The 14,700-nt window shown below is 42.3% G+C and overlaps 1 protein-coding gene across 9 annotated transcripts in view; it reads right to left on the bottom strand.

Annotated features, from left to right (window-relative positions):
* Positions 1-2,018: 2,018 nt before the first annotated feature.
* Positions 2,019-14,700, bottom strand: part of LOC143830654 (tyrosyl-DNA phosphodiesterase 1-like) — a 39,730-nt gene continuing 27,048 nt past the window's right edge. For all 9 annotated transcript variants that reach the window (XM_077323467.1, XM_077323464.1, XM_077323466.1 and 6 more), the window contains 3 exons: positions 13,987-14,089; positions 10,826-10,934; positions 2,019-3,777 (listed from right to left, as the gene is read on the bottom strand). In XM_077323467.1, the coding sequence (XP_077179582.1) occupies positions 3,704-3,777; positions 10,826-10,934; positions 13,987-14,089 (286 nt within the window). In that variant the 3' untranslated portion in view covers positions 2,019-3,703. The remainder of the gene's footprint in view (positions 3,778-10,825; positions 10,935-13,986; positions 14,090-14,700) is intronic.

Below are 14,700 nucleotides of genomic sequence, written 5' to 3'. Positions count from 1 at the left end.
AGCAATCATACTTTACATTTTTCAGAATATGTTTAACTCAACATTAAAATGAAAGTGCAGGGTCTATCTCAGTTATCTGTAAATTAATTCTTGATAGAAGCAGACTCAGTTAACATTTATTTCTGGGCCGACTAGTCCTAATTTCAGCTCATTCTATAGAAAAATGTAGGATGAAAACATGAGGCAAAGTAATTACTACAATGTACAACATCTGTTAGCCCAAGAGCCTAATAATACAAATTCTTACTCAGAAATCGCAGCTCAACGAGTCAATTAAAAAAATGAATTGGGGGTTGCCTTTATTTAGAAGAAGAAGAAGAAGAGCTGGTTCTTATATGCCGCTTTCCCTTACCCGAAGGAGGCTCAAAGCGGCTTACAGTTGCCTTCCCATTCCTCTCCCCACAACAGACACCCTGTGGGTGGGTGAGGCTGAGAGAGCCCTGATATCACTGCCCGGTCAGAACAGTTTTATCAGCGCCGTGGCGAGCCCAAGGTCACCCAGCTGGTTGCATGTGGGGGAGCGCAGAATCGAACCTGGCATGCCAGATTACAGATTACAAGTCCGCACTCCTAACCACTACACCAAACTGGCTCTCTTTAGAAGTATCGCTAGAAAAATGAAATTAATGCATTTTTGTTTGTTAAGCAAATTTCATTTGTGTGACAAACACTTCATGCCGTTATGTCTATAGACCCTACAACTGAAGTCTTTTCCATAGATACATTATATCTTCACGTGCTAGGTCAACTCGTTTTTTCCCCCACTCATCCATTTATCTGACAGAAACGGACAACACGTGTAGCTATTATACAATAAAACTAGACATTGTGTGATTGTTTTTGTATAACACCTGGTAGCCTTAAGCAAAAATTCTCTAGGCTGTTCCTTCTACCAAAGCATTATCTTGCACCTTTTCTCTGTGCTTTTTTAAAATGCAAGTTAAATCCAAGGCTTTGCCCCATTGAAAGGGCCCAGAGCGCCCATGACAGCCATGACAGGGTTTCTGTTTATTGGAACCTTCGTTGTAAGCAACCAGTTCCTGGTTCCTCACTTTTTACATGCAACTGAATGGGCACCTTAGATTACTTCCATAGCAACCAGCCATCTTATCTACACTGTGTACTTCTGACAGTATTTTAGCCTTGGAGAACTATACAGGAAGAACAAAATGAAATGACAGCATATGCAATGCAATTGCTCTGCTAAAAAGAATTATGTAACAAATATCACCGTTTATGGCAGATGTTTGCTTTTACAAAGGTGGGGGAGAACAGCACACATCAAACTCTTACAATCGCAGCTTAACGAGAAATGTAATCAAGCACTTTTATTCAGTGTATTTGAAATTGTGTACAAATCTCCCTTCACTGGGGAGATTTCCAGGAAACACATTAAATATATTTATGCTCATTTATGAAGAAAGCTGCCTGACATCTTCATCTGAATGTTTTCAAATTTATGAAATAGCTTCAAAAAGTAGTTGGATAACTGATACTGTTGTCCTACGAAGGCTTTCAATAGGAAATTATTTTTTAAGACTTTTGGGCAAATGGCAACCTGAACAGGGGCAATTCTAAAAGCCCTAGACTTATCTTGCTGTACAGATGATCTTTAATGTCATAAATTATCTTGCTGTAGATGTTTCAACATCAGGTCAAAGAGAGTTAATTCCTCTATTCTCACACTTCCCCTGCTGTGGCGATTCAGCTGATTGGTGAATCTAAGGAGGGCGGGGCCTGATTTATTCAGACTCTACTTGGGTTCTGGTAACTCCAAAGTCAGCACAGAATGAGGCAACTTTTGCTGGCAGGGCTGACCTATTCACTATTTATATTTTCTATCTCCTTTTTATCTTTTTAAATCGTTTTATTTTTATTTTTTCAGCTTGTTTTTAAGATCCACTGGGGAATTATCTTGGAAGGCTGGCAGATTTCCAACAGCACCTGACTTCACCAGGATATTTGAACAGATTGGACCTCTGGCTCTGGTGTGATACAGCAAGAAAAGAGCAACTTGGCAGATTTATAAATATATTTATTTATTTATAAAGAATTTGATTCAGAAAGATAAAATGTTATAGAAAACAGGTATTAGGAAATGTATAAAAGATAGTTTCACATTTTTAATAGCCATCAAGTGTGTTGAGTATAAAAAAATCCCTAACAATTTAGATAAAACAGAGATTCAGAGTAAAAATATGCGATTACAACTCTACCGAGGTAGAGTTCACATTGGTTTGAAATGTGAACTGGACTATAGATTAAAGACAAAGAATAGCAAACTTGAATCAGCAGGCCTAGATGAAGGTTTGCACAATTAGAGAATATTAGAGAGCAAATACCCAAGAATGGGAATGAATATGGGGAAAAAAATCACAATTCACAGCCAGTCAGATGATATGAAAAAATTGGTATAACATGTTTTTCAGATGGTACATTACTTCAAAAGTTATCAGAAAATGGATTTAAATTATAAAAGTCTTGGAAATGTGAAAATCTAGATGGTACCTTTTACTTCATATAGTGGACTTGTAAAAAACATTGGAAGCAGAAAAATGCAGAATATATTAACATTTAAATTCCCTATGGAAGCTTAAGAATATATATTTGTAAGGAATACTGCGTAAAAAGTTACCAAAAGTATTAAACGAAATATTAGAATACATAGTGACAGTGGCTAGAATAATTTATGCAGCAAAATGGAAATCTGATGTCTTTTCTAGCTTAGAAGCATAGGAAAATAAACTTGCCAACTATGCAGTAATGGTAAAATTAACATATTTGAAAAACAGATCAATTTCAAAATGTGAGGAGGGAGTGCTTATTAAGCAAACAAGACAAATTTATAATAAGATACTGATTAAAATTGTAAATAAATGTATTATAACACATATAAACGTATTGTAATGCCAAATCAGAATGAGAACATAAAGAAGTTGCTCCTGCTCAGAAATATCCCTTACTCTTTTGTTGAGTTACATTACTTACTATTAAACCAAATATATAGTAAACTAGATTCAAAGCCCGTTCATGAGAATGGGCTTTGAAAGCCCCCCCCCCCCGTGTGCTTCTAAACCCAAGGGGAAGGCCTCTGTCTTTACTCACGGTGTCCTGCCAGTTCCCCGTGGCTTTCTGGCTGTCCAGATGAGAGTCTGGAAGCCTGTCCTGGTGAGGGCCTAGAAGCCTTTCTGGCCTGTGCTGGTGAGGGCCTATTGTGCCCTCACCCAATTGGCTAGAATTGCTGTCTGTCCTGCCCACTCTCCACCCACTTAGCCCTTAGCCAAATATGAACATAGCGAAAGCTGTATAAAGATATGAAGACAACAATGTAGATGTAACACAGATTAGTTATGGAATTTAAAATTTAAAATGTTGAATATAAATGTTCCCCAACAGAAGTAAATATTGTATTTTACGAATTGTATTTTTAAAATTATAATGAAGGGGGTATTGGGAGAAATACTTTTGTTTAATCTGTGTTACATTATTATTTTGGGTTTTTTATATATAATCATGATATGCAAACTCTTTCTCATTTCTGCATCCCTTTCACATCTCTGTTTTCTAAGACGTATCAACAACATGAAAATTATTTCTTTATAGGAACAGTTCTAAGCTGTGTACAAATCCATATTATCAAAAGCATCCTCTCTCCAGGGTTGTTTGTGGGTTCAGTAATACGTTCAGAGGAAACTGGAGCTTTTCATTTAGGAATCCACATATTTCCATGTGTGTTTGGAGCTCTAGTATAAGGATGGTCGCTCAACCAAGGATTATCTACAATGAAGGGAACAAAATTCAGTGTTGATTGTACCACCAACAGGAAAGGAACTGATGGACATGCAATTAATCTACTGACCAATTCTTATTTCCCAGTTCCCGAACCAAGTGACCTCTAACTATGGGGGTCTGCTGATTATTCACAATAAAAATGGGAAAATGGGATGCATAAATATAAGATGGGGAATATCTGGCTTGATAGTAGTACATGTGAAAGGGACTTAGGAGTTCTGGTGGACAACAAGATGAATATGAGCCAACAGTGTGATACAGCAGCTAAGAAGGCTAATGTACTAGAATCCAGAGCAAGGGAAGCTATAATACTGTATTCTGCATTGGTTAGACCTCACTTGGAATACTGTCTCTAGTTCTTGGTGCCGCTGTTCAAGAAGGATTTTGACAAGCTGAAATGTGTTCAGAGAAGAGCAACTAGGAGGGCTGAGGGGCTGGAATTCATGCCTTACAAGGCGAGGTTGAGAGAGCTGGGAATGTGTAGCTTGGAGGACAGCAAGGGGTGCTACGATAGTTGTATTCAACTACATAAAAGGCAGACATGTTGAAGAGGGGGCCAACTTGTTTACTGCAGCCTTAGAGACAAGGACTAGGAGCAATGGATTCAAATTAAAAATGTGATATACTAGAACGGTCTCTCACTAGGCATTAGAATTTTGTACTCTTGATGATGGGTTGGTGCACAATGTTTCATACACAATTTATTTTACAAGGCAGAGAACTCAGTAGTGGAACAAGGGAAGACCCAACAGACAGATAAAATGGTAGCAAAGACCCAGGGATAGGAAGGTAAGGGTAGAGCTGTGAAGAACTATGTTTTGAAGAAAGGAGAACGCATGGGACCTTAAGCCTGATCCCGGGATTCAACTGGTAGCCAGTGCAGTTGTACGAGGCTGGATATGGAACCTCCACCATATTCCTGTGAGAACCCTGGACATTGCATTCTGGACCAGTTGTAGTAGGGTGCTAGTAGTTTGGCTTGGTGCAGATGGTAGAACGCTAGCTGCACTGTCCTTGTGATCTGTGCCTCCATGGAGAGGCAGGCATCCAGGATCACACCCAGGTTCCTGGGAGAGTGAGCTACTGACAGGCTAAACATCCAGAAGTTCCTGACAGTGGAACAGGCTTTCTCGGGAGATGGTGAGTTCTCCTTCTTTGAAAGTTTTTAAGCAGAGGCTAGATAGCCATCTGACAGAAATGCTGATTTTATGAACTTCGGCGGACTGTGAGTGTGTAGGCAGGAAGGGACGTCCCAGTGTTTGTCTGTTGTGGTCCTTCCTTGCATACCCAGGGAATTGCTGACCATGACTGTGGGATGGTAGGTGAATTTCCTCCAGGTCAGGCTGGATTCTGGAGATTTTTGGTGGTGGTGGTGGGGGAGAAAGCATTTTGGCATGAAATTGGGGCCACTGTGGGTAGGCAGTTAGTTGTGAGTTCCTGCATTGTGCAGGGGGTTAGACTAGATGACCCTGGAGGACATTTTCAACTCTATGAGCCCATGATAGTTGTACCCTGTCAAAGATGGGCAGTTGCACTTCCTCACTTGGACCTTTTCTACCTAGCCACAGGACCTCCATCTTTGAACAACTGAGCTTCAGAGGACTCTGCTTGAGCCATCCTGTCACTGGTTCCAGACATCTGGTGAAATGTTCTGGGGGCAAATCAGGGCCACCATCCATCAGGAGGAAGAGCTGGGTATCATCTGTATACTGATGGCATGCCTGAACCTAAGTTGGGCAAGAGGGCACATAAAGATGCTAAACAAGATTGGAGAGAGGACCGCTCCCTGTCAGAATCTGCATGTGAGCTGGTAACAGCTTGATCGTCTCTCTCCAAGTGCTACCCTCTGTCTGTGACCCCAGAGAAAGGAGATCAGCCACTGGAATGATGACCCTGGTGTCGGTGAGGCAGTGAGCCAACAGCTCATGGTCGACTATCTTGACCTTTTTGTCTGCTTTGGATCAGGTTTCCCTCTGAAAGATATTATTTGCAAAACAGAAGCAGCCACATGTTAAGCTGACATAACATTCTTCCTGTTTTTTTAAAAAAATTGCCAGCAAATCTCCTCCCCCCACTCTCCATTATTTTATTACCCAACCACTACTGCATCTGCATAAGTTACCAGTTGTGTAATACGCTCAACAGGTCTCATGTAGAGCCCTTCTTTGGCATATTTAGTTGGGGAAATGTCTGCAGTTCACATTTCTACAAATACAGACGCATCCTTGATGCATTGATTTCTTTAGCCTATTTCTATAAGGCACTCTGAAGTTTAAGGAAGCTTCCAGCAAACAAAATGCAATAAAACAGGTTAAAAACTGTTTCCTGGCCTATCCTCTCAAGAGCCCTGTGAAAAAGTATTCTGCCCTACAGCCATTCGTTGGCTTTGCACAGATCCAAAGGAATTTAAGAAGCCTGGGCCAAGCTCCATGCTCCAACCTGCAACACTACACTGGCTACCTGACCTGGATAGCCTGATTCTGTCAGATCTCAGAAGCTAAGCAGGGTCAGCTTTGACTAGCACTTAGAAGAGCCACCCCCAAGAAACACCAGGGTCACGAAACAGGAGCAAGCAATGGCAAGCCGCCTCTCTTATCTTCTTGCTGGCAGCCGGACAATCTTAGGGTCTTCTGGCTACATTACACATATGCCATGCGATAAAATAACAACCAAATTGGCTACCCATACTAGTTGAGAGCCACAGAAATCCGATGGTGGTAAAGTGAGGGAGTCAGAGGCAGGGCAAAGCTTTGTCCAACAGGAGATAGGACTTGCCAGCATATTTGCAGCTATGAATCTTCTACTTTAGATAGTATCTACTTTAGATAGCCTGCCAGCAGAGCTCACTTTGGTTTTTACTTTCTCCATAGAATGTAGTGATTTCCTGTAATTTATCAACAACTCCTCATGCGAATTTTAGTTCAGATTCCCAGTGCAGCCTCTGTTCCCATTTGTTGAAGTATGGAAACCTGCTGGAAGATCTATTCAACAGAGCATCAATACTACAGAATCTTTGGACATATTGCACTAAAATCAGTTATACACATTTATTTATGTATTAAGTTTTTTATATCGCCCCTTCAGATTATATGCAACTCAATGCCTGTAGTGGGAGGGCCTGTGGCTCAGTGGAAGAGCACCTGCTGAACATGTAGAAGATCCCAGGTTCAAGGCAAAATATACAGCTTGGTCACGAGACCAAGCCATTACCATTACCAATTATTAGTCCGTGTGATGCACACTGACTGAGCTACACCATTGCATAATGTAAGCAACATTTTGTGCATTGGATACCTTTCTGATGCCTTCCTCAAAAAGTTTTCAAAGGCATAGCTGATACTAGGAAAACTGTACTCTGAAATGTCCAGGAACACTTACAGAACTGTAGTAGAAAGGAACAGTCTGGAACATCACCTTTATAATGGGGCAGGACTATTGTGCACTGCACTATACTAGGTATCTGTACTAGGTAATAGGTAGTATACTAGGTAACTGTACTAGGTATCTTCTCGGATTTACTGCATTGTCTTATACCTGTGAAATCCCACTAAATCGTGCCTAAGAAGTTTGCCTACTAATTCTGTAATCCCAGCCAGTTGCATTGTTCACTGGATGTCTTGCGCTGCATGACTGCACTCCTTTTTTCTGGAATCTGCCTTGAGTAAGAATCTGCCTCAGTAAGAAAGGCCGGCTATAGAGCATGCAGGTAAATATACTTCAGGTTTTCTTTAGATAAAATCCTTTTGGATATCTGACTTCTACGTGTGATTTTGTGTTGTAGACATGGAGGGGGAAAGGAGAGAAATAAAGAAGGGGTAGAGCCAGAATCAAAGTTTTCCTAGAAAAGAATATTCTCAGAAACATTCTGGGATATTTCTTGTTTACACGTACCAGCCTTTGAAAACCCAGCCACTACTAGAATTACCATGTGAATCATGAAAGAAAAGAGGAATTGAAAGAAAAGGAAATAGAACAATGGTTTTCCTTTGTCTGCATCCTCTGTCAAATTGCTACAGTCACTGACAAAATTGCCACATCATTTCATACTTAAGTATATTAATCTACTTCACCAGGACCAATTAAACATTTGACTATTATCATGCACAGCAGAAAAGGGGTAAAAGACCACAAATAAGTGCATAATAGGAAGTAGAAAATTGTGTCTCCTGAAAATGTAGCAATTTTCCATGTTTTAAACAGACAAAACCAAGGCAAATCAATTTCTTGCAGATTTACAGTCTTCTGCTACCAAAAAAGTATAAGAAAAGCAACTTCTCTTATCACTTGGATGTGAAGGCTTCTCCGTCTTCAGATCTGAGCAGTCTGCATTAATAATCCCAACGTTTACTTAGCAGAGCACATGGATAAAGAGGCCAACTGCTGCAAAGGAGACTCACAATACAATCCTACTCTTCTTGTACACTGGCCAGGAAGGATGGCTTTGCCATCCTCTTTACGCTGACGGAGCACAAAGCTATGCCGATGGAAACAAAAATTATACCTGTGCTGGGCTACCAGGGCAAGGCTACTCCCCAAATACCTAACTCCAGTAGCACTCTGCTAAAGCAACTGGGGAGGGCTGGGCATGGTGTCGACGTGGCGGGAGTCTAAGCCATAGCTCACTTGAGTTGTTTCACATGCAAAGGTAAAATAAGTTAATAATACTCCAAGGGTGTCACGAGAGAGCACCAGATGACTGTGTTCCTCTCCCACAGCAAAGACCTACAGTAAAGAAACCTACAGCAAGCGGCTCAATCACTCCGGCCTCATATCTCAAAAGTTACTAAGCCCTATGGGGAACTTGTACTCTTTTACCAACTCCATCACTAAATGGAATTTTGCACACCAAGCTGCTGCAACTGGGACTACTAGAACCAGGCATCCCATCCAGAGAGGCAAGAGGGAAGTCCTAAAGGAGCTAGATCTATGGGCAGCCCCATTACTTCGCCTTGATCACCTCAAGGTGTAAGAGGCATTCACCCCAATGTCCACAGAGAGCCTCCCGTCTCTGCAGTTCAAGGCCGCAGTACTGGCTTTGTCACCCAAGAGCAAGTGGGATTTCTTTCACAGGACACATTTCCATCTTCTGTGGATGGATGTCTATTCCCTCCCATTTCTCATAACATTGCTTTTTCCCAAAGCTATCCTCTTTTGAACCGGCTGTTGCAGAATGGGTTCTTCTGCATGGCTCCTCCCTCCTCCCTGTGACATAAGGAATGTAGGAAGGTGTGATATAGGCAGCATTGACAATACCTCCCTGAGAAATAACTTTATGCCTCAGAGGCATCCAAGTCCTTCTCCTGAGAAGGTCCTGGGCTCTACATGCAATCCTCCCAACTGCTGGGCCGTGAAAAGCGCTGACTTTTCCTGGGAGCATGCTTATGCATGCCAAAATAAATGGCATAGGTTCTGGCATTTCACACACATTTTGAATGGTGCCCTTTTTCTGGATAAGTATTGTGGGAGGAACTGTCAAAGATGTTATGACTGGCATTTGGCAAAACTGCTAGGGATGCTGTGGGAGTGGTTTATTTATTATTTATTTATTTATTCGATTTCTATACCGATGCTTGCTGTAGCCTCGCGGCGGTTTACACATAAAATTCTAAAACAATAAAACCCCAATAAAATCGCCATTAAAATAATAATCACTATGGCAACCATAATCTCTAGTAATCCCTCCTTGTTCAGGGTGGGGCATTAGATCTAATCTAATGTAATGAGAGCTGGCTGAGATGAATTTGGGAACCAGATGGAAAACCCCTCCGCCGGGACTCTGCCCCGGCCTCAACCATATGCCTGGCAGAAGAGGGGTCCGACAATCATCCCCCACTGCAACCCTCTGCAATCGGTTCCGGAGGAAGGAGACCAGCCATTGCAGCGCAGTCCTTCTATCTCCAGTTCTGGCGAGGCGGTGAGCCAGTATCTCGTGGTCGACTACATTGAATGCAGCCGACAGATCTAAAAACACAAGTATGGTGGAGCCGCCCCAGTCCAGCTGGCGCTGGATATTGTCCATCAGGTCGACCAGCATGTAGCCAGGACGGAAGCCAGACTGATATGGATCTAGGGCCGAAGTTTCCTCCAGAAATGCTAGTAGTTGGTCCGCCACTGCCCGCTCAATCACCTTGCCCAGAAATGCAAGATGCGAGACTGGGCGGTAACTGGCAGGGTCTTGCGGGTCTAGCGAAGGTTTCTTCAGTAAAAGGCGGACCACTGCCTCCTTAAGTACTTTGGGGAACTCTCCTCATGCTAAGGAGAGGTTGATAATCTCCCTCAAAGGACCTCCTATCCACTGGTCACCTGATTTAAAGCAACCAGGACGGACAAGGACCTAGGGGGCAAGTGGTCGCCCTCACTGTGCTTAGTAATCTGTCCACTTCGGTTAATGAGAGCCATCTGAAGCCATCAAACACTAGCCCCCGTGATGGCCACAGAGCTTCCAGTTCACACACTGTATCAATTGTGGCAGGTAAGTTGTCTCTTACAATGTTATTGCTTGATTCTACTGATATTGTTCTGCTCTCTACATTATCTGCTGAAATCACACTGAAACTCTATTAGAAAGCACAGGAGCCAGCATACTTGCCACCAAATTATAGAATTGGCCTGCCTAAAATTTGATGTTTATTTGCTACACTTTAGTGCTAGCTTTCTCAGAGAAGTTTTGAGGACCCCGTTAGCCAGCCCTACAGTCAGAAGCACCAGCAGTAAGTGACAAAAGATATGCAGAGTTTATTTGCCTGAAGCTTCATAACTGAGCGGGAATTGAACACGTTTTTTTATACAAGAAGACCAATTCAATGGACGATATGCCATGCTGATCAGAACAGCAGCTAGTTAGCCTTAGAAAGCACTGGTGCTATTTATACCGTGGAGGGCTTGGGTGTCTAAGAGGTGGGGGATCCTGTGCTGGAAAATTCCAGTAATAGTTATTACCTGAGTCTGCAGCTGCTGTAACTTGGCTGTGTTTTCCATACATATTACGTTTATTTATCCAATTGATTTCCTGAATTTGAGAAAAATACCTTACCTTTCCTTTTATACTTCTCTGGGGGCAGATCATAAGGGACAGGAAACGATAATGCTGGCTCATCAGAAAGCAAGTTTCTCTTCACCTTGAAATAACCATCATCCAAGCCCTGTGACAAAACGCAGACAGACATGGACTTACATTCAACCCATTTTTTTGCTTCCTTTAATCAGGAAAAAGGTAAGATAGCAAAGACAACTTTTGTTACCTCTATTGCTCTGCACTGCTCCCGTGTTTTATTCATGCTATTCATTGTCCACCTTTCTCACAGAGATTCAAGGCAGATTACGCAGTGCAATCTGCAGCACAACCAAGCTAATAATCAATGTCACAGGACTAGGACAGCAGAAATCTGAAACAGCTGTTTTCTGAACACAGCATGAGCATTAAACGTAACATTTTAGTGCAGAATATGCTACTACACAAGTAGAAAAACAATGCATTTTGTGGGATCAGCCTTTTAGAGGAGTTAGTTTTTATACTTGAGAGGGGACATGATAGCCCTCTTTAAGTATTTGAAAGGTTGTCACTTGGAGGAGGGCAGGATGCTGTTTCCATTGGCTGCAGAAGAAAGGACGCGCAGTAATGGGTTTAAACTAATGTTCAGCATGCAAAACACTTTGTATCCTTTTCTTGGCAAAAATACCAGGCCTTTTTCTGTCCTTTTTTTTTTTTTTTTTTGCAAAACCAGACCTGACATCTCCTGAACCCATTCACACAGCGACCTTGCCTTCCTTATTTTCATACATAGCTTCCACATAGTAATTCATGGAGAAGGGGAGTTGAAAAGCTGAGTGGTATGGGTGCCTGAGTTCTGCTGGCTAGCAAGGCACCTAGAATGGCCAAAATGCTATTATGGAGGATAAGAACAAGAGGGGGCTGACAGAAGGGACCAGGGAGACCAAAACAAACAATGTTGCTACTGTCTTTTTTGCAAGAAAGGGACAGGATGAACAGCAGTAGATTGCACCTTTTGAGGCAGGAAGAACAGTATGAGTCTGGAGGAAAATGCCCTGAGGGTGATAGCAGCAGACAAGCAGGTTGGAGGGCCACACAGAAAGAGGTCAGGGGCCACATGCGGCCCATGGGCCTCAGGTTGGGGACCTCTGGTCTAGACTCTTACTTTTTTCTCAGGATGTACAGAAATCTCAGTGACCTGCATTTGGTCCACTGGAATCTGACAAGGTAACAAATTATTTTGCATGATGCTAAAAATGTACCTCATAACAAACTAATGAAAGCATTAATTTCTTTATTATTTGGATATGTGGCAAGCATCTGGCCTCTATATTTGAAAATGGAGTTGTCAAGTTTCAGTCATTTCAAAGAATCATTTGATGAAACAACCAAACCTATCTGCTAGAAATAAAACAACTCTGAATAACAAAATCACTCTTACCTTGTTTTTTAGCTGAAGCACATGTGCGATCGTTTCAGTAAGCACCATGTTGAGATACATTTCTTTGTGAATGAAGGGGAAATAGCTCTTCTAAGGAAGCAGCTTGCCACCTACATTTTTGTTAGCTTTTGTATTAAATATGACTAACACTTTTCAGAATTTTGCCCACAGTTTAACAAAGAAGCTTTTTTGATGATTAAAACCATTTTGGATTACTAAAACCCATTCTAGCAGATCAAGAAAAGATGACAGTCCTGAATGCTTAGTTTACCGTATATACTCGCCTATAAGCCGACCCCCGCATATAAGCCGAGGCACCTAATTTCACCACAAAATGCTGGAAAACATTATTGATGCACATATAAGCCGAGGGTGATGTTTGGATAGTGTCTTCTTCCCCTCTCCTTTCCTTCCCCCTTTAGGCAGAATCTTTTTTCCCCCTTTTCTTCCCACCCTCCTCCTCCCTCTTTCCCCTCTTCCTCCTTCTTTCCCTCTGACCCCTCTTGCCTTTTTATATCCAATTCTGTGCTCCTTCTGTCTCCTCCACTTTACATTCCTGTCCTCCTTCTGCTCTCTGCTCTCCCTCTGATTTCCTGAGCTTCCTGCAACACGTAATAGCCTCGTGCTAGCCTCGTTAAGGCAGGGAGGGGGGAGGCGGAGACTGCTCTTCCCTCCCCTCCCACTGTCCCTCCCGGGCTTGCTGCTTTGTTCCTGCTTCTGGCAAGTATACTTGTCTCCAGCCCCCACACCTGCTTTCTGGCAGCTTTTAAAAAAATACTCGCACATAAGCCGAGGGGGACTTACATGCGAATATATACGGTACTCATGAGAAAAGAGTTAAAATATTAAATTATTATAAAGTTTTGTATTATTACTGCTTCCATTGCTAAAATTACAGGCAGAAAAACGTTCTAGATTTTCCTCACATTTAAGAGCCAATAAGGGATTTGGGGATTTGGGCAAAATAACAACATGGGAAAGTTTTTTGTTTACGCAAGGATAAATGCCTAAAAGCAGTAGCAGCACAAGCCAAATTTCTACTTGAGCTTTGATTAGTGGTGTTCAAAACACACATACACAGAGAGCAGGAATTTAAAATAAATATCTATGCATGAGGCATGACCATTGGGACACGACCCTTCAAGACATTTTATACATGCAGAGCTCTAGCTCCACATTCCGGATCTGGATCTATATTTGAGTGTGAGAGGGGGATGGGCTAAATGCCCTCCCATTAGGGCCCCCACAGTTGGGATGGACCAACGTTAATAGAGGGGAGGAGGACCCCTCTATGTGTACTGACCAATCACAGGGACTGGTTGGACATGAGAAGGTATTGTTCTGTAGCAGAAACTGTGTATAGAAGGAAGAAGGCCAGTGAGCTCAGTCACAGGTGGGGACATTTTACCATCTTAGTTCCCTGACTTGAACTTCAGAAGACAACCTGATCTTTATAACCCAGTTTTCACTACCCAAAGGGGTCTCAAAGCAGCTTACAGTTGCCTTCCCTTCCTCTCCCACAAGAGACACCCTGTAAGGTAGGTGGGGCTGAGAAAGCTCTGACAGAACTGATATGTGAGAACAGCTTTAACTAAACTGTCACTAGCACAAGGTCAACCAGTTGGCTGCATGTAGAGGAATGGGTTATCTAACCCGGCTCTCTTTTAACCACTACACCAAGCAGGCTCTCAGTAAGCCATAAAAAATAAATATATTGTGGCCACACCACATGTAGCACCCTCTGGGGTATAGATGAACTCACAAATTCAGAAGGTAAGAAGAGGACTCCTAGCTCATACGATCGGATCATCAGCTGGGTACCATTTTTTTCGAATGCTCCCCAAGCAGCCTTGGAAAGATTGGCGCTGCAAAGAGAAAGACAACAATTCTGTTTGAAGCACACCCATGGCCATTGATAGCACAAGTATGTCTTGTGGTTTCAGTGTTGTTTTACATTCTAGAAAGATCTGGATTCAAAACCCAACAGAAGCTCACTGGGAACTCTATTTAATAGGGCTGACATTAGCCTAGAATGGGAGAGGGAAAATAAATGGCATTCAAAGCTCCTTGGAGAGTAGGTGGCATAAACATCAAATAAATGATTCCTCTACACATAGCTGTCACTGCAGGATGTGGATTATGAAGAGTTCTAGTTTAGACAAGCAAAATATTGTGAATTCTGCATTTTGAGTGCATTTCTATGTATTTTCAGAAATGTCATTCTTGTGAGAATGTTTGTGGTTGCAATTTGCTTTTCTCTATCCGAAGGAGTCAAAGTGGCTTACAGTCACCTTCCCTTTCCTCTCCCCACAACAGACACCCTGTGAGGTGGGTGAGGCTGAGAGAGCCCTGATATCACTGATCAGTCAGAACAGCTTTATCAGTGGTGTGGCGAGCCCAAGGTCACCCAGCTGGTTGCATGTGCAGGAGGAACGGGGAATCAAACCCAGCTCGCCAGATTAGAAGTTTGCACTCC

Source organism: Paroedura picta, chromosome 2 (genome assembly GCF_049243985.1).
Source record: "Paroedura picta isolate Pp20150507F chromosome 2, Ppicta_v3.0, whole genome shotgun sequence".
NCBI lineage: Eukaryota > Metazoa > Chordata > Lepidosauria > Squamata > Gekkonidae > Paroedura > Paroedura picta.
This window is presented reverse-complemented; position numbering and strand designations above follow the sequence as displayed.